The following is a 27095-nucleotide window of genomic DNA, read 5'->3' as shown; positions in this document are numbered from 1 at the left end:
ATTCCTGAAACTGCCAGTCCATAAATTGTTAATGTCATAACCCCAAGTCACACTGAACGACGTTCTCACTACTGTACATCTGCAAAAAAATTGTGTGACGTCATAAGAACTTGTACAACTTGTAAGGAAGTAGTTTTGTCTGGCTTGATCTATGCTTTTTTGGACATGTTCGAATGCAAGACACTGGAAGAACTTAATGACTATAACAATATTTTATAAGAATAATAACCAAATAATTAACACTTGTATGAAGCAGTATTAATACTATCCATTATGATTTTATCTAAAATATTTTTGAAAATAGGATGTGAGGCTGAACAAAAAGTTCAGTTATTTTTATATAGTATGTGTAGAACATAACAATAATTCACCATATTGGTTAAATTAATTCTCAACATATGCTATGTAATTTAACTGTTGCTAATTTATGCAGACTTATTTTAGTCATCAGTAGGAGAAACACAAAGTAATGCAGGTACAGTAAATGTTCCCTTTATTACTTTAATAATATGGTTTACTAACACATGTTAATTTAATGTTAACACATTTATGGTTTGATAATGATAATGAGTGCAGTAAATAATGTTATATAAGGGAAATATAATGTAAAGTTTTACTTCTATTTCTAATATATAAATGAATTGTTTTATGAAAAAAAACAACTCGAATTCTAATACTAATAACAATTTAAAGGTGGAATAAAAAAAAAAGTAAACATGCTTGTCCATATAATGATCATGCAAAGGACTACTGCAAAATACAAACCAGAAAAACAAGAAAACGTCCATGACAATTTTTGAATTAAAAATCTTCAGATGATGGTATGATCATTTGATGGGATGAACATCTCTGGGATGAGCTCCGCATGCCTGTGAGTTCATTGTTTTCGATGATGAAGGAAAATGTGCTCCAAGTCTGATAAAAAAAAAGAATAATACATGACCACATAATATACTTTATGAACCAATATATTAAATTCCTAATTAATTAATTGTGATTTCTTTTTAAATAAACTTTCATAAACACATAATTTAACAAAAAATAAAAGAAAACCTGCAACTTGCCTCAATAAAACCAATGAAATTGATGGAAACATCTCCACAAATAGCAAGTGTAGAAATGTTTTCTATAGGAACGCGATGTTTGAATGTGCAAAGCTCCAAGCCGTTCACGTAGATCTGTACAGACACAGCAAATTAGTGTTGGACTTTTAAAGTTAGAAAAATGAAAGATGATATGATAAGATGATATTTCATTCAATCATATCATTTAGATTCATACACATTCACATTTCATACAAACTTAATTTTTTTGATTGTGTAAAGCTGCTTTGTGACAATGTAAATTGTTAAAGGCGCTATACAAATAAAATAAAAATATACTGTTGTGTAGTAAAACTAGCTCCTGACCCAATATGATATTTCAGGAAGTTAATGAAAGCATTTCTACTTCAATTTGATGGAACACAATGTTGTTTTTTTTGGTTTGTTTGGCAAAATGTGCTTTTCCACATTGCTTTAAATGTGAAATTCATTTAATGTACACACCTCAAAGCAGTCTGATTTAATGACAACGAACATGTTAAAGGACGCTCCCCTGGTAAAGGGTTTGACAGAGACAGATTCCTCACTCTCCCAACTTCCATTTCTGAAGCTGTTTAATGCCACATGATGGCCAAGCTGGGGGCGAATGTGAAAAGCTATGTCATCACCATCAGACTCGCCAGCTTTAAAATTTATTGTGAAACTGTTGAGTAAAAGATTAGGGAGGAAAAAAAAAAGGAACACTGAAAATTCCATCTTTTGTTCTTGATTTTAGATCAGACAATTTACACTGTATAGACGATTTATTCTAAATTTTATTGTAGTTAAATGATGGCATACTCATTGGCATCTGCAGGAAGAGCACCTTGGAACAAGACAGCCATGTCTGGGCTGGTCTTTCCTGGGATCGCTCCTACGTAAGGAAGGACCTACAGTAAAGTAAAGTGAAGAATCAGGTGGTGTTTTCGAGAAAGAAAATTATTATTATTATTATTATTACTACATGTTATTGTTATTGTTATGTGTTAATAGAATTATAATTACCTGGTATTTCAAATAAAAGTTAGTATACACATCTATGGCATTTATATCCAGTGTATGTGCTTTTTAACTCACAGGGTTGCTGACAGGGTGTGAAAGCTCGGATGGGACTGCTAATGGTCTCCAGCATGATCTTTCCATGCCTGTGATTTTAATATTTTCCATAACCGTGGAAGAGTTACTCCAGTTCTGATAATCAAATGATTAAAATGTTTTTGATCACTATAAAATAATGCCTTTATAATAATGCCTCAATAAAAATGAAACAGTAAATAAAAAAAAAAAGTAAATAATGGAATGTGTGTGGCTTACAGCAATAAAACCAATAAAATTGATGAACACGTCTCCACGTATGCCAAGTGAGGTAATGGTCTCTAAAGGAGCGTGGTGCTTGAATGTACAATATTGCAGGCCATTCACATAGACCTGAGGAAAGTTTTGAAGGCATTTTTTGTTACTTAATTATTTGGGTTTATTTATTTGATAGTTTGCATAATAATTTAGAAAACCCACCTCATACCCCTCTAATTTGATGACAATAACCATATTGAAGGCTGCTTCTTTGTCAGAAGCAAAATCTTTACTGTCCCAGCTGCCTTTTCTGAGGCTGCTCAGCACCAGGAAACGGACGATTTGGGGATTGATGCTAAAAGCGATATCATCAGAGGACTGGGGTGTTTGGAAATTGATTTCAAACCTGAGAAGGAAAAAAAACAGAACAATGAAATACTGACCAAAAAAAAATAAAAGTGCCACGTTCATAATTTCTTAGTTAGAGAACACCTTACTCATTAGAATCTGCAAAAATTGTTCCATAAAACAGTACAGCCATATCTGCTCTGATCCCACCCGGGATGGACCCCACGAATGGAAGCACCTGGGGAGAAAGTCATGTACTGTAATTTAAACTTTAGATAATTGATGAAATATATGCCTTGTTAGATACAATTTTTATGTTGATTATTTATCATTTGTTAATAAATTGTTTAGATTTATTATTTATTCCATTACTAGCTGCATCATTTAAAGGTTTCTTAAAGGTAACATAACATAGCTAACATCATAACATTTTTCATCCTTTTTGGATCTCCAGTGTATTTTTACACAGATATTATAAGAAAAAACACATACTTCTTTTTTTATTTGAAATATATGTAGAACATTGTCCTCAAAAGTGGTGCTCAGATTGTTCCTCGTTATGATGTCACAAGGGGGAGAAAGAGTAATTTACACATAGACCTGCAATTATGCTGTACTCACGACCAACCTTATTATGATAACTACTGTATATACTACAGTACAGCATTGCATATGGTTTTCAGTATCACCCAATCTATTGCAAGTGGTTATTAGAGTGTACATTCATTTGCACTCTAACATTCTCAATGTTTCCCTCTCACTCACTCACTTACTCACTCTCTAGTGCAAGGTATTTTACTAGTGTTTACTTGGGTAATTGGCTTAGCCCTTATATTATTCCTACTTCTGTAAATAAACCAGAGTGTAGATGGACAGAACTAGCAGGTCATTCATCAAATTTAAAATGTAACACCACACTAGCAAGATGGTTAGTATCATTATAACATAGTAAATTGGATCTACTGTATGTTTCATGTTGAAAGTAAAATGCAACATTGTGTTCAACAGGATGAACTACAACTACCCATCTACATTAGCAAGGTGCAGATTGCTAGCTCAGTAAACATCAGCTAAACATTAGCTAACTAGCATTGCAGCATGCATGATGCAAATAGTGTTTTCAGTTGAATGATAAAAAAGAAACATTTTAAGGAATGCTGAAATCCATGCTAACTACTGTAGTTAGTTAAAGTATAATGGAGTAAAGGAGTATAATGTGTGACATTTGAGAAAATAATTAAATTCAGGTCAAGAGCTGGTTTTGCTAAACTCACAAGTTCCTCTGATGTCACCAGCGTCAGTGAAGTGCTCGTCATTTCTTTAATTTCATTGTTTTCCAACGCCAAGGAAGATCTGCTCCAGTTCTGATAATAAAACAAAATTATTGAACATCATGTGTAAATGATTTAACTTTTAAATAAAGCCTCCCCAAATATTCTTAAAATCACAAGGACTCCTCCTCCTAAAAATAATAATAATAATAATAATAATAATAATACAAAAGTTTTACTCACTTCAACAAGTCCAAAGTAGTTGATGATAACATCTCCAAAAATACCAAGTGCAGAAACATTCACTAAAGGAATGCGGTGTTTAAATGTACAGAGTCGCGAGTCATTCACATAGACCTGTAGAAGCAGGGTACAATTTGGTGTTTGTCCATTATAAGACTTGTGTCCTTTTGTGTCCATGTCTGCTTACTGATTTAGGCAACACACCTCATATCCCTCTGAGTTGATGACAATGAACATACTCAAGGCTGCTTCCTTTGTAAAGGCCGTGACAGAGACTTGTTCCTCAGTCTCCCAACTCCCATTTCTAAAGCTGTTTAGGGCGACTATATCACCAATCCGGGGGCTGATGTGGAAAGCGATGTCATCACCTTCAGACTCACCCGTCAGGAGATTTATTGTAAACCTAAAAAGAAGAGAAAAACAAAACAAAACGTTGGATTCACTGTGAATGTTTTAAAAGTTCAGGGCAACACCAAAAAAATGTCATGTTCATGATCATAGATTTTTATTGCTTTTGTCTCTCTTAGATGTAAATTCCATAATTATTTTGTTTTAAGTTCAGCAACTGACAAAAACATGAAATCATACTCTTTGGCATCTGCCGGAAGAGCCCCGTGAAACACTACTGCCATATCTGTCTTTAATCCTCCTGGAATCTCACCTACATATGGAAGTTCCTGTGAGAAACAAAAAAATATATATTTTCTTCTTATTGCTTCCTTCTTATAAGAGTTACGTATTATACTTAATATATAGCAAATAATCTTTTATTTTTTAAAAACAAAGACTTTAGGTCTGAAAGGTTGTGGCAGTGATGTGTCCTGCATTTCCAGTGTAACTCACAGGGCTGCTGACTGAATGTGAAATCTCTAATGGGACGTCAATCAGGCTCCCAACAGTCAGTGACATGTCTTGGACTTCATTAATGTTTGTAACCATGAAGGATTCACTGCAGATCTGACAGATAAATAAAAACATAAAATGTTAAGTTGATAAGAGTGCAGAAATTCCTCTTCCATGTCCTATTAGTAAAAACTGTAAAAAAAAAAAATAATAATAATAATAATAATAATAAAAATAAAAAATGCGGCACTTACTTCACTTTCAGTGTGAACAGTTTTAAAGTTCAATGCCCTGCAAAACAAAGTGCCATGTTTGTGATAATGTAAATATTTTTTTGATCACATTGAATGTAACTTTCTTGCATAGTTTCAAGTTGTTATACTTGTTAGAATCTGCATGAAGGGCCATTTGAACGGTTACAGTCTCGTCTGTCTTTGGTCCTTCTACGATCGCATCTATATGCAAAAGTTCCTGTGAAGAGAAGAATCTGAGCATTAGCATCCTGCTTTTAGGTAAAGTGGCACTAATACAATTAGTGTGTATAAAATATGTATAAATTTAAAACAAATGTAAATAGTAAATGTTTGTGTACCTAATGCTTCATCAAAAAGAAAAAACTACAACAGTTTGTGTCAGTCATGTGTACAGCATTTCCAGTGTAACTCACAGGGCTGCTGTCTGGATGTGGAATCTCTGATGGGACGTCTGTCAGGTCTACAATATCTTGGATTTCATTCATTTTCATAACCAAGGAGAATTCACTGCAGATCTGACAGATAAATTAAAATATCAAATGTTTTTTTCCAGTTAAATTGATCAAATTGCCAAAGTTCAACTTCCTTCTCCCCATGTAAAAAAGTGCTTCACTTACTTCACTTTCAATGTGAATAGTTTTGAAGTTCACTGCCCTGCAAAACAAAGTGCCATCTTTGTGATAATACTGTTTTTGCTAATATAACACTACATGCGATATTAGTTCTTGAGTATTTTTTGGTTGTAGAAAAATGAAATCATACGTGTTAGTATCTGCATGAAGGGCCATTTGGACGTTTACAGTCTCGTCTGTCTTTGGTCCTTCTACAATTGCATCTACTTGAAAAAGTTCCTGTGAAAAGAAGAATATGAGCATTAGGTCTCCTGCTTTTAGATAAAGTGGCACTAAATCAATTGATGATGTATGAATTTAAAACAGATGTTTTTCTTCTCAGGTGGTAAATGTTTGTGTGTGCTCAAAGAAGAAAGAACTACAGTAGATTGCCAGTCATGTGTACAGCATTCCTAAGCTAACTCACAGAGCTGCTGACTGTATGTGACATCATCAAATCACATCAAAGTATTTATTTTATATTCATAAGGCTGTCTAGGAAATCATTATTCAATAGCTCACTTACTACAACAAGTCCAAACGTCAAGGTATACAACCGAGGTCAGAAGTTTACCTACGCTCATCTTAAAAATGGAGTTTGTGTTGTTGTTGTTTTTTATTTATGAGTTTTTATTGATTTCTCTCCACTGCTGTTTTTCTGGAGCAGAATAAATCTTTAGTAGAAAAAAAATCTTTTTGTTTTCTAATTTAAGTACAGAACACTTGTATAATCCTCAAGTCACTGAACCCAATGCCACGTCTACCCAGCCATTTGATCCCACTCAGGTCTTAAACCATGACTTACTCCTTCTGAACGCTGTGCTGGTAAACCTAGTGTTTGTTGAGATTTTCTAAGCCAGTGCGCTTTGAATATTTTGCTGGCTTTGGCATTTGCTTTAGACCTTACATCATCTCACTACTCACAGGCAGGGGCTTTGTGGCACAGCTAAGTGCTTCCTCTGGGCAAAGTAATTCTTAGTCATGATATTAGTTTCAATTGAATTCAACTTTATTTATATGGTGCTTTTTACCATGGTCATTGTCGGAAAGCAGCTTTACAGAATCAAAAATCAGTTTCCACTGTTACTGTATGTTGATGACACACAGTTATATGTCTCAGCAAAGCTTGTTTATAATGTGTGATGGACATGAGAGACTAGATGCTAATTAACTTCCTTCTGCTTAATCCTGACAAGACATCATGAATTCTGGTTCTAGGACCACAAGTAGTTAGAAGTAAGTAATTCTTACACTGTAACTCTGGATGGCCTTTCTGTTCTATAATGCACGACAGTAAAAGACCTTGGGGTGGTTATTGATTCCAGTCTTTAATTTGAAGCTCATGTAGATATTATTAGAAGAATAGCATTCTTTTTCTTAGAAATATCACCAAAAAAGGAATATGTTGTCACTACATGATGCAAAGAAATTTGCTTTTGTCACCTCTGGTTTGGCCTACAGTAATGCCTTACTGTTTAGATGTCAAAAGCATAAATAAGCTTCACAACGCAGCACCCATCTCTTTCTCTCTCTTTCTCTCTCTCTCTCTGTCAGTACCAGTGATCCTGACCACTTTTGCTGTCCAAGCCTGCCTGATTCATTCTAAATATTCTGCTGAGGAAATCCCGTGTGGTCTCCCTAAAGATGTGATAACTGAGAACAGTTCCACTTAATATTCAGGATGGTGGCTGTGCACTGGATGTGATGTCTTGTGCCTGCAATCATTTAAATAGTATAAGGACTGAAACTGCCATCAGCAGTTTTATACCGAGGTTACATCAGTAAACAGTTAGTAACCTCAACAAAATGGTCTTTATGTAAACTTAAATTTTCCAGTTCTCTTTACAAAATGAGTTTATAGAAAGGATTTATTTAGAGTTGCACGATTTGGTAAAACCTAAACAAGGATAAACAAGAACGGGTTGCCCGTTGAGTCTGGTTGCCCTGGAGGGTTCTTCCACATCCTGTCTCAGAATATTTTCATGCCACTGTCCCCTCCGGCACGCTTATGAAAGTCAAACTGATAAAGCTAAAAATCTATATTTTTTTCAGTTTATATCCAGAATGTTTATCTTTATAAAGCTGCTCTGTGACAATGTCCACTGTTAAAAGAACTACAGTTGTGGCCAAAAGTTTTATAATAGCAATATTGGAAATTGGAAAAGTTGCTGCTTAAGTTTTTATAATAGCAATTTGCATATACTCCAGAATGTTATGAAGAGTGATCAGATGAATTGCATAGTCCTTTCCACTGGAGCAAAACCTTTCCACTGCATTTCATTGCTGCCATTAAAGGACCTGCTGAGATCATTTCAGTAATCGTCTTGTTAACTCAGATGAGAATGTTGACGAGCACAAGGCTGGAGATCATTATGTCAGGCTGATTGGGTTAGAATGGCAGACTTGACATGTTAAAAAGAGGGTAAAGCTTGAAATCATTGTTCTTCCATTGTTAAACATGGTGACCTGCCAAGAAACGTGTGCAGCCATCATTGTGTTGCATAAAAATGGCTTCACAGGCAAGAATATTGTGGCTACTAAAATTGCACCTAAATCAACAATTTATAGGATCATCAAGAACTTCAAGGAAAGAGGTTAAATTATTGTTAAGAAGGCTTCAGGGCGTCCAAGAAAGTCCAGCAAGCGCCAGGATCGTCTCCTAAAGAGGATTCAGCTGCGGGATCGGAGTGCCACCAGTGCAGAGCTTGCTCAGGAATGGCAGCAGGCAGGTGTGAGCGCATCTGCATGCACAGTGAGGCGAAGACTTTTGGTCTGAATACTCTCCGTACCCACTGTAGTTGTAGTGAGGTCTTAAAAAAAGCTGGGCTGCTGGTAACAGGGAGCACTACCTGTGATTGTTCAGTCAACCTGGTGCCTCGTTACACTTCCCCTTAGGGCAGGTTTTACTTACTGTCAGATCCAGACAAAACAGGAAAGGGATAAATACATAAATGATTCTCTCGCAGCTGGGATTATTTGACCTCCATCTCTGATCAGCCGCTACATCCTCATATCAACTATTGGGGTCCAAACAACATCACAGTGAAGAACAGATAGGTCTTCCAATTATAACTTTAGCATTCAAACTCCTCCAATGGGAACTATATTCACCAAACTTGATCATCAAACTGCATATTGCCTGGATATGGAATGGATAAATTTCCTGATTGCTCCAAATAATTTTTTGTCAACGTGGACATTTATGACAGTAATGTTTTATCCATTCTATTGCAATGCTCCAGTCTGGTTAACCATCTGCTCTCAAATGCGCTTGTCTCCTGACAACTCCTCGAGCATGCTGCAGTTGTAGGAGTAACCCATGTGGAGATGGTCTTCAACTCATTACCAAATAATTCTGCAATTATTCTGCAAAAAGAAATTCATCTCCCATCTCCCCATTAGTAAAAACTATAAAAAGTGCTGCACTTACTTCACTTTCAGTATGAATAGTTTTGAAGTTCACTGCCCTGCAAAACAAAGTGCCATGTTTGTGATAGTACTGTTTTTGCTAATATCGCACTAAATGTTATGTTCTTGAGTATTTTTCAGTTGTAGTTTGTAGAAAATTGAAATCATACGAGTTAGTATCTGCATGAAGGGCCATTTGGACAGTTACAGTCTCGTCTGTCTTTTCTTCTTCTAGGATCGCATCTACATGCAAAAGTTCCTGTGAAGAGCAAAAGTGCTTTACTAGAAAAGAAAAGACTACAATAGTTTATGTCAGTCATGTGAACAGCATTTCCAGTGTAACTCACAGGGCTGCTGATTGGATGTGAAATCTCTGATGGGACGTCTGTCACCAACATGTCTTTAGTTTCATCCGTTTTTACAACCATGGAGGAATCACTCCAGTTCTGATAAACACATTAAAGAATTTCTATCATATTTATCAAACAAACTGTCTAGGAAATCATTATTCAATGGCTCACTTACTTCAACAAGTCCAAAGTAGTTGATGATAACATCTCCAAAAATACCAAGTGCAGAAACATTCACTAAAGGAATGCGGTGTTTAAATGTACAGAGTCGCGAGTCATTCACATAGACCTGTAGAAGCAGGGTACAATTTGGTGTTTGTCCATTATAAGACTTTGTGTCCATGTCTGCTTACTGATTTAGGAAACACACCTCATATCCCTCTGAGTTGATGACAATGAACATACTTAAGGCTGCTTCCTTTGTAAAGGCTGTGACAGGGACTTGTTCCTCAGTCTCCCAACTCCCATTTCTAAAGCTGTTTAGGGCGACTATATTACCAATCCGGGGGCTGATGTGGAAAGCGATGTCATCACCTTCAGACTCACCCGTCAGGAGATTTATTGTAAACCTGAGAAGAAAAATTTTTTTTTTTAAAGTTGGATTCAAACCAAAGTTTTAAAAGTTCAGGGCAACACCAAAAAATGTCATGTTCATGGTCACAACTTTTTCACCCTCTTAGATGTAATTTCCATTAACTTGTTTTAAGTTCAGCAACTGACAGAAACATGAAATCATACTCTTTGGCATCTGCTGGAAGAACAGCGTGAAACACTACTGCCATATCTGTCTTTAGTCCTCCTGGGATCTCACCTACATATGGAAGTTCCTGTAACATAAAAATACAAAATGGGTTCTGTTAGGTAAAGAGTTACCAACTGAAGACCAATATTTTAAATTGCTGTTAGAAATGGACATACACTGAATGTCGTACCAAAATTGGGCTTTTATTGAACTTGTGGTTCTCTAGGGCAGAATGATTGTATAAAATAAATCTTTAATTGAGGGAAACCAAGAATTTTGGATACATTTTTATATAAAAACATGGTCAAAGTTAAACGTGCACTAATTTAGATTATTAATATAAATATAAAAAAAATTAAAATATATTTTTAAAATGTAATATAGAAATGTGTGTGTGTGTCTGAGAGCGACGGAAAGACAGAGAAAGAAAGAGCACACTCGTTGTATTGACCAACACACAGTGGAAAAGTCCAAGGAGCTCTGTGCAGAACTGGGGAAGAGGATGGTAGATTTACACACATTAGGAACATCTCTCTTAGTCTCTTTTAAACTACTAAAAAACTACAAAATCAGCTCAAACTTTTTTGTATGTATGAAATAGTCATTTAAAGGTGGAGCCACTTTGCCAAGGTCTGGAGAAAGCCCAAACTGTCCACTTTAGCTGAGAGGAATTTGATTTGTATGGACGGCCATTTAACACAAAAAGACTGTTGTGCTGCCAAGTGAACTGATGCATTTCCAAAAAGTGGATGGAATCATAAAGCAGGAGAACCCCGAAACTCTTTAGCAGAGCCTCAACTCATCAAGATAAATTCTGTGTTACCACAGGACAATGACTCAATTTCATGTCAAGCTGGTTGTGAAATGGATAAACAGGCTAACTTTTACCTTTTAGAGCCTTAACCTAATCATAAATTTGTGGATCACACTTAAAAGTTGGGTCTGTGCGAGAGAACCAACAAATTTAATTGAACACTCAATTTTAATTCTAAATCAGAATTCTTCCAGAAGCCTGTAGATGGTTATCGAATGCAGCTGCACAGCAATCCATGAGAATTAAGAACTGCAGAGAAAAGGAGGAAAAAAAAAAATCACACCTTGATGCAGATCTTGTTTCTTACTGTGTTCTCCTGTCTAAATTCTAATGTGAAGTGACTTCTGCTAAAAGCTCTTAGTCTACAGGGAAAAGATAGAACCTTCTGCTCATGATCCTTGCAAGTTCCACAGCATATAGCAATAGCATCTTCTATTATTCTATCTAACACACTAGCTCCTCAAAGTGGCACATTCCACAGAAATTCTCATTCTGTCCATCACTGAGAAACTCCATGCTGCTAGATGGCCAAAATGTCATCTATCCTCATCCTACTGGACTTCACAGCAGTGTCTGACACGATAAACCACAAGACTATCTTATCTATGCATGATCTTTGGAATCTGTGGAACAGCATGGCAATGATTTGCCTCCTACCTAGAAGTTATTAGTAGAGAGGATCAAATAGAAATAGAGGGGATCAAAATCTGCTGCATGCACACTCTTCACTGGCATTGCACAAGGCTCAGTACTTGGTCCTCTTCTGTTCTCCCTCATATTCGATCTCTTGTAGAGGTCATATCCTTGCACAGCTTTTCTTACTGTTGTCATGCAGATGCCACTCAACTCTTACAGACCTGAAGAAAGCCATTGACGCTTTTATTAGTTTCAGGGTCACAATGTGTACCTGTGATGGGTGTGTAGCTAAATCTTTGTCACTCCTTTCTCACTCTGTAGACTCACTAAGTAGGTGGCCTCCCGCGGGTGCGCGAAGAAGCGGGCAGCAGGAATGAGCACAGCTGGTGACTTGTTATCATTAATGGATCTTGAGCTATTCCTGTGTTTTAATACCAAAGCAGGGAGTGTAGCTAGAGATCTTGGAGGTCTTCAGAGCAAACATGGAAGAGTGGCATGCAAGCGGGTTAATGTAATGTGCCCTAAGGACTTCAAAGGCTATAGAACTGAAAGCCGCTGTTTGAGCTCTATATGTTCCTGTATTCCCTCCACTGACTGACGGTACAGTTTTGGATTCAGTTTAAATCCCCCCCCCCCCCCCCCATCACCACCACCTACTCAAATAGTTTGTATTAGTATGTTTTATAGGAAATACATTTCTGTAAAAAAAAAAAAAAAAAAAAAAAAAACTTTAGGTCCAAAGGGCCTGTTGTGGCAGTGATGTGTCCTGCATTTCCAGTGTAACTCACAGGGCTGTTGACTGGATGTGAAATCTCTAATGGGACGTCAATCAGGCTCCCAACAGTCAGTGACATGTCTTGGACTTCATTAATGTTCGTAACCATGGAGGATTCACTGCAGACCTGACAGATAAATACAAATATTTGTTTTCTCCAGTAAAGTTAATCAGAGTGCAGAAGTTCATCTCCCATCTCCCCATTAGTAAAAACTATAAAAAGTGCTGCACTTACTTCACTTTCAATGTGAATAGTTTTGAAGTTCACTGCCCTGTAAAACAAAGTCCCATATTTGTGATAATACTGTTTTTGCTAATATCGCACTAAATGTTACTTTCCTGAGTTTTTTTAGGTTGTAGTTGTAGTTTGTAGAAAATTTAAATCGTACGTGTTAGTATCTGCATGAAGGGCCATTTGGACGGGTATAGTCTCGTTTGTCTTTGGGCCTTCTAAGATCGCATCTACATGCAAAAGTTCCTGTGAAAAGCAAAATGTAAGCATTCGGTTGCCTGCTTTCAGGTAAAGTGGCACCAATACAATTAAAGATGTATAAATTTAAATAAAGCTGTAAGTGGTAAATGTTTGTGTACAAAATGCTTTATCAAAAAAGAAAGAACTACAATAGTTTGTGTCAGTCATGTATAAAGAATTTCCAGTGTAACTCACAGGGCTGCTGATTCGATGTGAAATCTCTGATGGGACGTCTGTCACCAACATGTCTTGAGTTTCATCTATTTTCACAACCATGGAGGAATCACTCCAGTTCTGATAAACACATTAAAGAATTTCTATCATACTCAACAAACAAACTGTGGAGGAAATCATTATTCAATGGCTCACTTACTTCAACAAGTCCAAAGTAGTTGATGATAACATCTCCAAAAACACCAAGTGCAGAAACATTCATTAAAGGAATGCGGTGTTTAAATGTACAGAGTCGCGAGTTGTTCACATAGACCTGTAGAAGCAGGGTACAATTTGGTGTTTGTCCATTATAAGACTTTGGTATTTGTGTCCATGTTTGCTTACTGATTTAGGAAACAAACCTCATATCCCTCTAAGTTGATGACAATGAACATACTCAAGGCTGCTTCCTTAGTAAAGGCTGTGACAGAGACTTGTTCCTCAGTCTCCCAACTCCCATTTCTAAAGCTGTTTAGGGCGACTATATCACCAATCCGGGGGCTGATGTGGAAAGCAATGTCATCACCTTCAGAATCACCCGTCAGGAGATTTATTGTAAACCTAAGAAAAAAGAAATGTATTACAAGAAAAAAAAAATTCTGAAACGTATGTTCCATGGTGAACCAAAAATGTCATGTTCATGATAAAATTTTTATTGCCTATGTCCCTCTTAGATGTAATTCCCCTAGTTAACTTTAAATTCCACAACTGGCAGAAACATGAAATCATACTCTTTGGCATCCGCTGGAAGAGTTCCTTGAAAGACTACTGCCATATCTGTCCTTAATCCTCCTGGAATCTCGCCTGCATATGGAAGTTTCTGTGAGGAACAAAAAAAATGCACAACAGGTTGTCTTGCAGGTAAAGAGTTACTAACTAAAAATCAATGTAAAGAGTTACTGTATGTTCAGAAGATTACAAACACTCAACATCAATACAGTATGAATGTTACACCAACTTTAGACTTTTATTGAGTTCTTTGAACTTGTGGTTAGTGATTAAAAAAAACAATTATATTAAAGGGGTCATCCAGTCCCATTTTTCATTAAATGTTAATATGATTCTTTAGGGTCCTAATGAAAAGTTTGTAATATATTTAATAAAAAATTCTCAATGGTTGTGTAAAAAAAAAACACTACTTTTACCTGGTGGAAACTAGCTCTGTTCTCAGCAACCTATTTCAGTACATGCTCCTTTAAATGCTTATGATCTCTGCTGAGCCCGCCCCCCAGTTCTGTGGGGCGTGTCTTCACAACACATGTGGAGTATAGCCACGGGAGTGTAGTCCAGTGTGGGAAATGCTTTGTGGGTATTGCAGTCCAAAGTGCGAAAACGCGAAAATGTGAGATAAGCTGGAATATAGAGCCTGAGCCTGTTTTCTTAAGTAGTTTTTGGTTTGATTTAAGTACGGAACCCACCCGTAAGTTTGTAATATCGCCTGACAACGCAGAAATTAAAAGAATGGACATGCATCGACTCGTTTGTCTTTCTCATCAAATGCATGGGCATGAATTAATGGGCTGTTACGCTGCCGTGAGCAACGAAAAAAAAAAAGGAGAAGCTAACACAGGGTAAGTAGCGTACTGAGAGAGATACGAACGCGATGTGTTTACATGACTTCTTAATCATTAACAGACACCCTTATAAACCATCTAGCGTTACAAAGGTAAGCATAATATAGTTTTCCGACTATGTACACAGTTTGCAACTAGACAATCACCTCGCATTGTTTATTATAAACGTGCGATTAGGAATTATATAGAGACGGATGTACATAGAGAAGACGACATAACCATGTTCTATGAGAGTGTAAGTTAACTTACACAACGCATTCCTCGTGATTATTAGAAAAGGCGATCTGCAAAGATTTATAGAAAAAGAAATTACACTCATCGAGCCTGGTGAAGATGAAGCAGGAACACAAAGTTTTTGCTTCAAAAACAAAATTCAGCCACTGCGTCCTCAGCGGCTCAGATGTCGGTAGTGAATGACGACTGCTGTGTTCGCTATTACACCCAACAACTGTACACCACACTCGCTTGGGCGACATTTTGCTCCAGCGTCGAAAAACAATGGCCGACAGCTTCTTCTCACTCGGGGCGGGTCTTTGCTAAAACACCAGTGTCAATCAACTATAGTAGGAGCAGCCTCTGTCTCTCTGTGGCGTCACACCGACAGGCATTCAGAAGGGGCATCTTATTTTAATAAATGAAAAGAAAATCACTGGGTGGCTCTTTATTATTGTAGAGTGGTTGTGTACACACTCTCCTAACACACATTTCAGTCCAAACAGCTTAAAAAAGTGCATGTAGGACCGTATGACCCCTTTAAGTTAATTGTTTCATTTTACATTTACATTTAGGCATTTGACAGACGTTATCCAAAGCAATTTACAAAAGTGCTTTGAAGTTTTCTTCATTGGATAGATCCTTACACTGGGTTACTAGGTTGCTAACTAAGTATCATCAGTCACACACTGTTGGAAAGGTTTTTTTCCATGGGGGGTGGGTGTGAAATTAAACCAAATATCTAAGAAATAGATAGGGCTTTAGTTGTTGCTTAATGATTGCAAGTGACTCAGCTATATGGACATCTAGAGGAAGCCTTCATAAGTAAAGTTCTGATCAGACATATGTTTGGTAAAGGAGAGACATTCATCTCCAAGGACACTGTAACAGCCGTTCAGCATGGTGAAGGGAGCATTACACTCTGGCCCTGTGGAACTGATGCACTTCACACAGTGGATGGTATCATGCAGCAGGAGAACATCAGAACTTTTCAGGTAGATCTTAAATTCATGTAGAGCTTAAATCATTAGCTAGACAGACTGAATTTAATGAACAGTTAAAAAAATTTGCAAGCCCAACATTACCATGATATTTACATTCATGATGAGTTTATAAAGACTAAGGTTGTGGCAGTGATGTGTCCTGCATTTCCAGTGTAACTCACAGGGCTGCTGACTGGATGTGAAATCTCTGGTGGGACGTCTATCAGGCTTCCAACAGTCAGTGACATGTCTTGGACTTCATTAATGTGCGTAACCATGGAGGATTCACTGCAGATCTGACAGATAAATACAAATATTTGTTTTCTCCAGTTAAGTTAATCAGAGTGCAGAAATTCATTTCCCATCTCCCCATTAGTAAAAACTATAAAAAGTGCTTACTTCACTTTCAATATGAATAGTTTTGAAGTTCACTGCCCTGCAAAACAAGGTGCCATGTTTGTGATAGTACTGTTTTTGCTAATATCGCACTAAATGTTTTTTTTCAGTTGTAGTTTGTAGAAAAATGAAATCATACGAGTTAGTATCCGCATGAAGGGCCATTTGTACGGTTACAGTCTCGTCTGTCTTTGATCCTTCTGTGATCGCATCTACTTGCAAAAGTTTCTGTGAAGAGAAGAATGTAAGCATTAGCATCCTGTTTTTATGTAAAAAGATGCATGAATTTAAAACAGATGTAAGCAGAAAAAAGAAAAAACTACAATAGTTTGTGTTAGTCATGTGTACAGCATTTCCAGTGTAACTCACAGTGCTGCTGTCTGGATGTGAAATCTCTAATGGGACGTCTGTCAGGTCTACAATGTCTTGGATTTCATTCATTTTCGTAACCAAGGAGGATTCACTGCAATTCTGACAGATAATTTAAAACAGTTAAGTACCTCAGAGTCTCCCATGTCCCTTTAGTAAAAACTGTAAAAAGTGCTGCACTTACTTCACTTTGATTGTGAATAGTTTTAAAGTTCACTGTCCTGAAAAACAATTATTATACTAAAATTATATTAAATGTTACTTTCATAAGTATTTTTAGGTTGTAGTTTGTAGGAAATTGAAATCATACGTGTTAGTATCTGCATGAAGGGCCATTTGGACTGTTACAGTCTCGTCTGTCTTTTCTCCTTCTAGGATCGCATCTACATGCAAAAGTTCCTGTGAAGAGCAAAAATGCTTAACTAGAAAGAAAAAACTACAAATTTTGTGTCAGTCATGTGTACAGCATTTCCAGTGTAACTCACAGGGCTGCTGATTGGATGTGAAATCTCTGATGGGACATCTGTCACCAACATGTCTTTAGTTTCATCCGTTTTTACAACCATGGAGGAATCACTCCAGTTCTGATAAACACATTAAAGAATTTCCATCATACTCAACAAACAAACTGTGGAGGAAATCATTATTCAATGGCTCACTTACTTCAACAAGTCCAAAGTAGTTGATGATAACATCTCCAAAAATACCAAGTGCAGAAACATTCACTAAAGGAATGCGGTGTTTAAATGTACAGAGTCGCGAGTCGTTCACATAGACCTGTAGAAGCAGGGTACAATTTGTTGTTTGCCCATTATAAGACTTGTGTCCATTTGTGTCCATGTCTGCTTACTGATTTAGGAAACACACCTCATATCCCTCTGAGTTGATGACAATGAACATACTTAAGGCTGCTTCCTTTGTAAAGGCTGTGACAGGGACTTGTTCCTCAGTCTCCCAACTCCCATTTCTAAAGCTGTTTAGGGCGACTATATCACCAATCCGGGGGCTGATGTGGAAAGCAATGTCATCACCTTCAGACTCACCCGTCAGGAGATTTATTGTAAACCTAAGAAAAAGTATAATGTGTAAAACACATGATCAGTGGAGCACAGGTTTGAGTTTAATGTTCATATCCTCTTTATTATATTATGCATAAGTACTTGTTGGCATCTGCAGGAAGAACCCCTTGAAGAAACACAGCCGTATCTGTCCTTAAACCTTCTTGGAATGCACCCACATATGGAAGTTCCTGTGTAAAGCAAAACAGTGCATGATATGAACATTTCTTTTACAAAAATAGATAATAATTAGACAAGAAGATGTACAATCTTTACCAAATCTATCAGTGCTACATAACCACACTCACAGGGTTGATGACTGGATGAGAGATCTCTGATGGGATGTGTGTCAGGCCAGAAATGCTTGACTGAGCTGCAGTTTCATTAATTTTCCTAGCCACGGAGGATGAGCTCCAACTCTAATGGGGAAAATTTCACTATTAAACTTTAGTGAGGCAATCTGTTATAGCCTACAACTATCCTTATTTTCAACAACTTCAACTAGTCCAACCAAATATCACATGGAAATATTTAAAACCAAACCATACAAGGAATGTGCCCAGAATGTGGTGTACATCTTAAGCCGTTGTAAATTTACCGAAGTGTATTTGGCTTTTTTGAGGAAAAAACATACAGTTAAACCTTGGAACATAATTCATTCCGGCAGCGTGCTTGTACAGTATATGAAAGCACTCATATATCAAAGTGAATTTCCCCCTTAAGAAATAATGGAAACTCTAATGATTCGTTTCACAGCACAAAAATATTCATATAAAAATAATAAATACAAAATGTTAAGTAAATATAAAACAAATTAACCTGCACTTTACCTTTGAATAGAACTGTGGCTGAAGAAAGATGGGAGAGGAGAGGATGAGGGAAGGGGCTACTGTGTAGGATAACTTTGACACACACACGTGCACACAAACACACACACTAACAACACTGCTGTTTCGGGAAACGTCTTTAACAGGAACCTCTATAATGTCACTCACTTTTGCCTCCTTTTGAGAATTTCGCGGAAATGTGACGCTCTTTTGTCGTTAACCAAATTGATCTCCCGCCTTTTTGATCTTTTTCTTTACGAAAGCCGTTGTTGCAGTACAGTTAGTAAAGAACAGTCAATACACTTTAAAAAAATGCTTTGTGTACACACACACACAGACACATGCACACACATGGTCACAATGTTAAAATAAACAGTACACTCACACATGGATGTTGACTATACTAGCACTAACACAATCACACATCGCGACAGAGAGAAGAACCATTGGCTCAGTTGTGATCATGTGACGCTCTGCAGATAAAGCATATATGTACTACAGTAATCGTATATCAAGACCTCGCTCGTTTATTTAGTTAAAATTTATTTTCAAAATTTTGATCGTCTTGCAAAACACTTGCAGACTGAGTTACCCACAATCCAAAGCTCCACTGTAGAAAATAAATCATAGTTGCTGTAAAAAGAGACTGCAAATGACTTACTGAAAATCACACTGCCCAAGATTGCTATTTATTTATTAAACTTACTGACAATTATTTAACCCACTGTAAATGAGGCAGTAATTCCTGCTTGGTGCACAAATGTTAAGACTTCTTATCTCCATCTATTCATACAAGACCAATTATCTCCTTCAATAAGCAATAGACTAAGACTTAAATTCAGAGCTGAACAGCCCTTCATGCTTTATTGTGCGCAGGATTCTAGAGATGGTGAAAGGTTCCGTCTTCTCATGTTCTCAAAGCAAGTGTCACAATAAGAGAATCAAATGGAACTGTGTGTATGAGGAGGTAAAGAGTAAGAGTAATTTGCAGGGATCATGTGATCTTGTCTTTTCCACTTTCTAAGGTTTATGTCATTAAATAACAGAAAGGTTAAGTTGATGTGCTTGTTTGCAGTGCACTCTTATGTTCTGCACTCTGTGGAGACGAGTCCAGACACATAAGAGTGTAATGGCACACATAGGGGCAAAATGACACTGATTATCTGGTCTCTCTAGAATACATGACAAATTTACATACATACATGGTTTAAATACAGCAATAAATTTACACTGACAATTCATTAAACATTACATTTAAAATGTTGATTACACAGACATGCTTAGCAGTATGGATGCACATCTCTCTCAGTAAGTAATGACCATCAGGAATTCCGCCAAGCCATCGTATACATAGCATTTTCACCTGATACTGATATAATTATTAATACTATTGTTACCTATAATTGTAAATTGTAAATGTATAGGACAATGGAATTACTGGGGTGTCTGGTGTGACTGTGTGTCAATTGTAAATGGTAAACATGGGTGACGAATCAGGTACAGTGACCCCTTTTGCCCGATTTTGCCAAGGGCTGCAGGAAGGTCAGGACCAGCTGTGCTTATATTAGAAATCAAGTCTATATTTTTATTCTCTATAGCACTTATTCTCTACATGGTCGTCGGAGGCCTCTTTTTTTTCGTAAAAGCAAAATGATGGCACAGTGAAAAAAAAGTTATATATTGTTGTTTATCTAAAGTTGTAATGTCCTAATACTAAGATCAGATAATTTATATTATTTTCATAATGTTTGTAAACAACTCTAAAGTTAGGCGTATGTTAAAATCCCAGGAAATTACCTATTCTCAAACTATTTAAATCAGCACATCTGGCACCAACACCCATGCCACGATTAAATTTAGACAGATCAGACCAGCTGCCTGACATAACCCACATTCACAACCAGTCACAGAAGCACTTTCAGTAAGAACACACATCTGATAACGTTATGGCGTCTTAAACAACATGCCGTCTCTGCACTAATCACTTCTAAGTCGTTCTGAACCGTATAATAATGCAATTTAGAACCCTGCTAATATAGCCATGCTTTTATTTAGCACAACAGCACCACCTTGAGTGTGACATTGCTTAATTATTAATTATAGACAAGTTACTATACACAGTAAGTACACAACATTACATTATTATGTGTAATGACTGGAGGAATTATATAATTGTAAATTACTGGGCAGAGAAAGATGGCTGTCAGCTTTTCCACCCTTTTTAATATATGCAGTGTAGAATGATTAAACTACTCAGAATCCCTTTTAGGGAGCATAGAAAACAGTTTTACTTACTTCAACAAAACCAAAGTAGTTTATGGTAATATCTCCACGAATGCTCAGTGCAGAAACCTTCTCCAAAGGAATTCGGTGTTTGAATGTACAGAGCTGCACGCTGTTCACACAGACCTGGAGAAGCAGGATAGTTGTCATGTATGACTGAAGATTGTAAGTCTTTCATTTTCTGCTTTGAATGAAAGAAACATACCTGATAGCCCTCTGACTGAATAACCAAGAACAGATGAAAGGGCGCGCCCTTGGTGAAGGGATTGCTCGATGCATATTCCTCGGTCTCCCAGCTGCCGTTTATGAAGCTGTTCAGGGTCACAGATTTACCAGTTTGAGGACTGATGTGAAAAGCAACGTCATCGGAATCAGAGTCACCTGTTAGAAGATTTATCTCAAAGCTGTGAATAAAATCAAAGATTAAAAATAAAAACATCAGATGGGCTCAAATCACAACACTTGAATTGAGTTTTACATGGCTGTTGCAGCTGGAAATCAGGTCCTTACCTTTTGCCATGATCAGACACTGCACCATGGAACAGCAGAGCCATATCCGGTCTTATCTCATTTTTAATGCTACCTATATAGGGTAGTGCCTGGGGGGAGCAATGTTACAGTCAATTTTTTGCAGATGGTGTTTTTATTTTAGAAAAACGTTTTTGCACATTTACTCACAGGCTGGATGACTGGATGCGAGACCTCTGACAGGACAGATAACTGTTTTAAGAATGAGCTTGTACATCGTGTGACATTGGATCGATCCATTTTGCTCCAGTTCTGATGGCAATTAGCATGGGAAACATAATATTTTATTATATATAGACAGTTTGGATAGAAACATTTTCACTGAACAAAATAAAACAATATGATTACAAAACTCTTACATCGATGAAACCATAGAAAAAGATTGAAATATCTCCACAGATGGCAAGTCCAGAAATGTTCTCTAAAGCCATGCGGTGCTTAAATGTACAGAGTTGCAAGCCATTCACATGAACCTGCAGAAACATGACAATTTTTTTCTTCATCAGTGTGTATGATTAGGTTTTTTATTTTTATTTTTATTATTATTACTATTATTATTATTATTATTATTATACAAATTAGTTAAAAAAATGTACCTCATAGTCAGTGGAATTGATGATGACTAACATATTGAAAGCAGCTCCTTTGGTAAAGGGTTTATCTGGTGCTGTTTCCTCCGTCTCCCACTGTCCATTTCTGAAGCTGTTCAGATAGACATGCTGCCCGATGCGGGGGTTAAAGTGGAACGCGATGTCATCAGTGTCAGACTGGCCCGTTTGGAAATTAATTACAAACCTACAACGGGGAAAATGTTATTTAATTCATTCAATTGTTCATTGGTTTATAAGTTTAGTTTGAGACTTGAATCAATATTTACATTTATGGAATTTAAGAACAATGGTTCATTAGGTGACTAACTAGAAGTGCCATCAGTCACACACTGCTGTAAAGGGTTTTAGTTTTGGCAAGGGGTTAAACCCAAATAACTATGAAACAGATTTTTTAAGGTTTTTAGATGTCGTTTAAATATTGCCAGTGACTCGACTGTACAAACATCACCACTACCTAGGTGCCAGGACAAAAAACTAGAGTCTAGACTAAAGATGATCGGACCAATATCAGGATTGACATGAGTAAACATAATTTCCATTAAAAATAATGAACGATTGGTATGTTTTGGCCCTCATAGTTATTATATTATATTTTTAATATATTTTAATAATAATAATAATAATAATATGGCAAGATTCGGCTCTGAATGTATTTCTGAATATATTAATGTAAGGCTATATTATACGCATTTAGGCTTGTAAAGTGTACTGCAAATAGTGCATGAAAGAAATCTGGATTTGGATTCCTAAACTTAAATTTTTTGTTATGGTACTTAATAATGACATTTGCTATATTAAATGTAAAAATAATGGTAAAGTTTACTTTTTAGCATGTGCAGGAAGAGTGCCCTGAAAGAATACAGCCATATCTGGTCGTATCCCTCCTCTGATTGTACCCACATACGGAAGCGCCTGTGGAGCAGAACAACGTGCCTAATTAGTTTTTCAGTCATTTCGGTAAAAACAAGAAAGCCAGCATGGAGACTGGCACATGCCATTTCACTCACAGGACAGATGACTGGATGTAAAACCTCTGCCAGGATGGGGAACACACTTGAGAATGGGCTTCCCATGCCCGTGATTCTTAAAAGGTCCTTAAAGTTGAAGGATTTGCTCCAGTTCTGCAAGGAAAAGAGAAAAGAAAAAGATATTTAACGAGCAAAGTGCTTTTATCAGATTAAAGATGTTAACAAAAAAATAATGACATTAATTACATCAATGAAACCGTAGATGGGTATGGCAACGTCTCCGTAAATGCTAACTGCTGAAACATTCTCCAGAGGAACGCGGTGGTTAAACATACAGAGCTGCAAGCCATTCACATAAACCTGCACAGGCATGATACAAGCATTTAAATAATGGTAATGATTTTATGTTTCCTTAAGTTTTATTAATTTTTATATGATTATAATATTGTGTGAAAATTAAGGAAAATACAAACTAGCAAACCTCATATCCCACTGAAGTGATGACAACAAACATATAGAAGGCCGCTCCCTTGGTGAAGAGTTCATCAGAGACACACTCCTCTGTCTCCCACTGTCCATTTCTAAAGCTGTTCAGAGAGACGTGTCTCCCAATGCAAGGGTTGAAGTGGAAAGCAATGTCTTCGTTATCAGACTGCCCCGTTTGGAGATTTATCTCAAACCTATGTTTAAAAAAACAATACAAAAACATTATAATTTCATATTTTTAAGTTTCATTTCTCTAACAGTAAATCAATCACATACTCTTTGGGGTGTGCCGGGAGAGCTCCTTGGAAAAATAAAGCCATCTCTGGTTTTAACCTCTCCTTGATTTCACCCACATGTGGAAGTACCTAGGGAAAGCACAACAATATGGACATAATGACACAACAGTGTTTCACAAACACTGTAACATCTGTGCCGCATAGACACTAGTGATCTAAAGTTTGTACACCACTCCTAACTTAATGGCCGTTCCTGATTTTTATTTATTTCTACACTGTAAAACAATACTGAAGGCGTTTATCCAAAATATACACTAATCTCCTTTGAACAGTTGTATTGAGATGTATATCTGCTATTTCTGCTCTGTAAAGCTTCATAACGGCTCTAATCTGAGGTGCTGGTTGTTAATTGGTGATTTCTGAGGCTGGTGACTCTAAATGAACTTCTCCTCTGCAGTAGAGCTCAGTTTTGCTCTTGCTTTTCTGGGAGGCTCTTCATGAGGGACAGTTTCATCATGGAGCTTGATGGGTTTTACAAACGCACTTGACACAATACTGTTCTTGTAAGATCTACAGCTGAGCTTCACGTCTTAAAATAACACTTGTCTGTTGTTGCAGTTGCTGTTGTTGTTTCCTAATTACCAAATGATATGTGTTATTAAATAGTTTAGAAAAATCCAGTATTGTTCCAGAAGGTAGAAAATAAATCCAAACTGGTGTCTGGTACCGTACTGTACTTCTTGTTATTAGAGGACCTAAAGACCTATGACTTGTAAATTATTAATCATTCCTTTATCTTCAGTAACTGCTTTACCCAGGTGACTGTTACAATATATTTAGCATACATAGTGCATTCCACAGTCCTGCTGTATTCTTTACTGCAAATGTCTCACAGCCGGTTTAAATAGTTTAAAGTTTATGGAGGAATAAAAGAGGCGTCGGGAAATGACTTACTCGCTCACTCTCTTTTTCTCACTCTTAAGCAGTAAGTTGAAGAGTGAGCTTAAATAGTTCACAGTGGGGTGTCTACAGGTGTGAAATCATATTTAATAGACACAGTGGAGGTGTTTGGATTAAGGATAAAGCAATCAGTTCTGCTATAGTACAGTTGAATCTGACTTACGTGTGCTACAGATTAACATTCCAAAAACTATTTGAGATAGGTTTTTAAAGCCCCACATCAGACCCTCTTAAGACGCCTTAAAACATCTTAGTCCAAAAAAGTTAAAAATCTCACTGAAATCCACATCCACAAATCATTAATTAATGACTACAAAATTCAACAGCATGCAAACCTGCCTATGTTCCGCTATAAGCGCAACAAACCAGAATTAACACACACATAAAACTTGGAAGATATAATTATTTAAATGTATAATTATTAATTAATAATTTCAATTTGGTCACTTTGTAAAGACAGAAAGAGAGAGTTGGAAAGTTATAGGAAATTATTAGGAAGAAGGTGGAGCAAGAGAAATGTTTTTAGCCCCAATTTCTTTCATTTCAAAAAGCTGTTGTAAAGGCGGTAGGCTCACCCAAGCCTGCAAGGACTAAAGTCCAACCCATCTGGTCCCAAAAATAAAAAATAAAAAGCCAATGCAGCACAAATCAGCTGAATTTTTTTTAATGCTGGTCATGATAGAAAGGCACCAGAACACCCAGTGCACCACAGTTCGCTGCAAACGAGCCCAAGGTCCCTGACTCCACCTCCCAACCTCACAGATCCCCCCAGCCCCATGGGATTCACCAGACAAGCAAATCCAACCCACAGAGACCCCGCCCCACCCCACAGCACCCCAAAGATTCGCTGCCAACATCCTGGTGCCAGACACCACTGCACACCCTACAGAGCGGTGCTAGGGGAACGTACACAATACTGAGCTTAATGTTTTTTCTGTGGCTGATCTGTGTATGTGTGAAATTAAAGAAAACAAAAGAAAACTCTTTTAATGCCTAACTTTTGCATTAAAATATTGTAACTAGGGGCATTATGGGCAAATTATTCATGCGACAAGTTATTTGATACAACACCCATGTCTATTATGTGCTGTTTTTTACTCACAGGCTGAATGACTCGATGTAACACTCCTGCAGGGGTCGGTAACATGTTAGCGAATGAGCTCACAGTGCTTGTGATTGCTTGTTCCGTAACACATGGTCTTCTCCAGTTCTAACGGTAAAATGAAAATATCAAAACTCCTTAGTAAATCAGCATGACCTTAAACGTCCACCCACATGCATTAAAGTAACAAAACTGTTTACTTACTTCACACAATCCAAAGAAATCAATATTAACGTCTCCACAGATGCCAAGTGTAGTAACTTTCTCTAAAGGAATCCGGTGCTGGAACATGTAGCATCTCAAGTCATTCACATAAACCTGGAAAAGAAAACTGTATGAGTCTGTGTTTTGTTTACAAGATAAAAATGATCAGTTAATTAAATCATAAAAACGCACCTCATAACCATCTGCCTTGATGACAATGAACATATTGAAGGCTGCTCCGCTGGTGAAGGACTCGTCAGGAACACATTCCTTCACCTCCCAGTTTCCATTTTGGAAGCTGTTTAAATATATAAATTGACCAATCCAGGGGTTGAAGTGAAAAGCGATGTCATCGTATTTGTTCTGACCTGTTTGGAAATTTATTGAAAACCTGCAAAGAGTGCAAGAGTGAGCTGTGCAAGAAAAACACTCAAAACTAATAAAGGTTAAATAGACTAACATGGATTAAACATAGAGAGTATTAGTGGAACTTAAAAGAGAAATAAAATTCATACTGGTTGGCATTATCAGGAACCGTCCCTTGGACATAAAGAGCCGTTCCTGGTTTTAATCCACCAGTTATTATGGGCCCAACATAGGGAATTATCTGTAGCACAAACAACAAGGTATTACTCTACAATGAAATTCAACAAATTTATTTTATATAGAAGAGACTAGCAGTAAAAGCAAAGTGCTTAAGCACACTGTTTATAGTAAGATGGAACGAAAGACTATTAAAACAGTGATCGCATACGACATCAGGATTCAGTCACACATCGTATAAACTTACAGGGTTGGAGATTTGCTGGTGTCCAGAGTGGAAGCAGGTGTTCGAGCAGAACCAGCTGCTTTCAGCAACAACTGATCTCACAAAACTCATGTTTGTCCAAAAACAATCGAGTATGCAGAATCCAAAGTGCTCCTGTGTGTAGACTGGGATAA

General features: G+C 37.0%; 1 protein-coding gene across 3 annotated transcripts; it reads right to left on the bottom strand.

Annotated features, from left to right (window-relative positions):
- Nucleotides 1-377: 377 nt before the first annotated feature.
- LOC128518473 (uncharacterized) lies at nucleotides 378-27095 on the bottom strand. 3 transcript variants are annotated; one of them, XM_053491600.1, is made up of 58 exons: nucleotides 26944-27095; nucleotides 26669-26760; nucleotides 26346-26544; nucleotides 26154-26267; nucleotides 25950-26057; nucleotides 23928-24016; nucleotides 23647-23845; nucleotides 23412-23525; nucleotides 23205-23318; nucleotides 23021-23109; nucleotides 22183-22381; nucleotides 21946-22059; nucleotides 21737-21838; nucleotides 21569-21657; nucleotides 21264-21462; nucleotides 21071-21184; nucleotides 18257-18367; nucleotides 18051-18139; nucleotides 17758-17956; nucleotides 17554-17667; nucleotides 17376-17474; nucleotides 17201-17289; nucleotides 17075-17111; nucleotides 16891-16992; nucleotides 16661-16749; nucleotides 16525-16561; nucleotides 16308-16421; nucleotides 14087-14175; nucleotides 13718-13916; nucleotides 13516-13629; nucleotides 13338-13436; nucleotides 13060-13148; nucleotides 12906-12942; nucleotides 12684-12797; nucleotides 10442-10530; nucleotides 10074-10272; nucleotides 9879-9992; nucleotides 9701-9799; nucleotides 9524-9612; nucleotides 9376-9412; nucleotides 6097-6185; nucleotides 5952-5988; nucleotides 5748-5849; nucleotides 5463-5551; nucleotides 5335-5371; nucleotides 5081-5194; nucleotides 4826-4914; nucleotides 4442-4640; nucleotides 4238-4351; nucleotides 3998-4087; nucleotides 2873-2961; nucleotides 2598-2781; nucleotides 2397-2510; nucleotides 2160-2273; nucleotides 1884-1972; nucleotides 1548-1746; nucleotides 1065-1178; nucleotides 378-915 (listed from the first exon to the last, which is right to left on the bottom strand). In XM_053491600.1, the coding sequence occupies exons 1-58, from the start codon at nucleotides 27031-27033 to the stop codon at nucleotides 802-804; spliced, it is 6450 nt and encodes a 2149-aa protein (XP_053347575.1). In that variant the 5' UTR covers nucleotides 27034-27095; the 3' UTR covers nucleotides 378-801. The 3 variants fall into 3 exon arrangements, with proteins under 3 accessions (XP_053347575.1, XP_053347576.1, XP_053347577.1); XM_053491601.1 differs by lacking the exons at nucleotides 12906-12942; nucleotides 13060-13148; nucleotides 13338-13436; ... (2 more) ...; nucleotides 14087-14175; nucleotides 16308-16421; XM_053491602.1 differs by lacking the exons at nucleotides 13338-13436; nucleotides 13516-13629; nucleotides 13718-13916; ... (5 more) ...; nucleotides 17075-17111; nucleotides 17201-17289.

This window comes from Clarias gariepinus, chromosome 3 (genome assembly GCF_024256425.1).
Source record: "Clarias gariepinus isolate MV-2021 ecotype Netherlands chromosome 3, CGAR_prim_01v2, whole genome shotgun sequence".
NCBI lineage: Eukaryota > Metazoa > Chordata > Actinopteri > Siluriformes > Clariidae > Clarias > Clarias gariepinus.
Note: the sequence above shows the minus strand (reverse complement) of the source record. Positions and strands in the feature narration are given on the sequence as shown.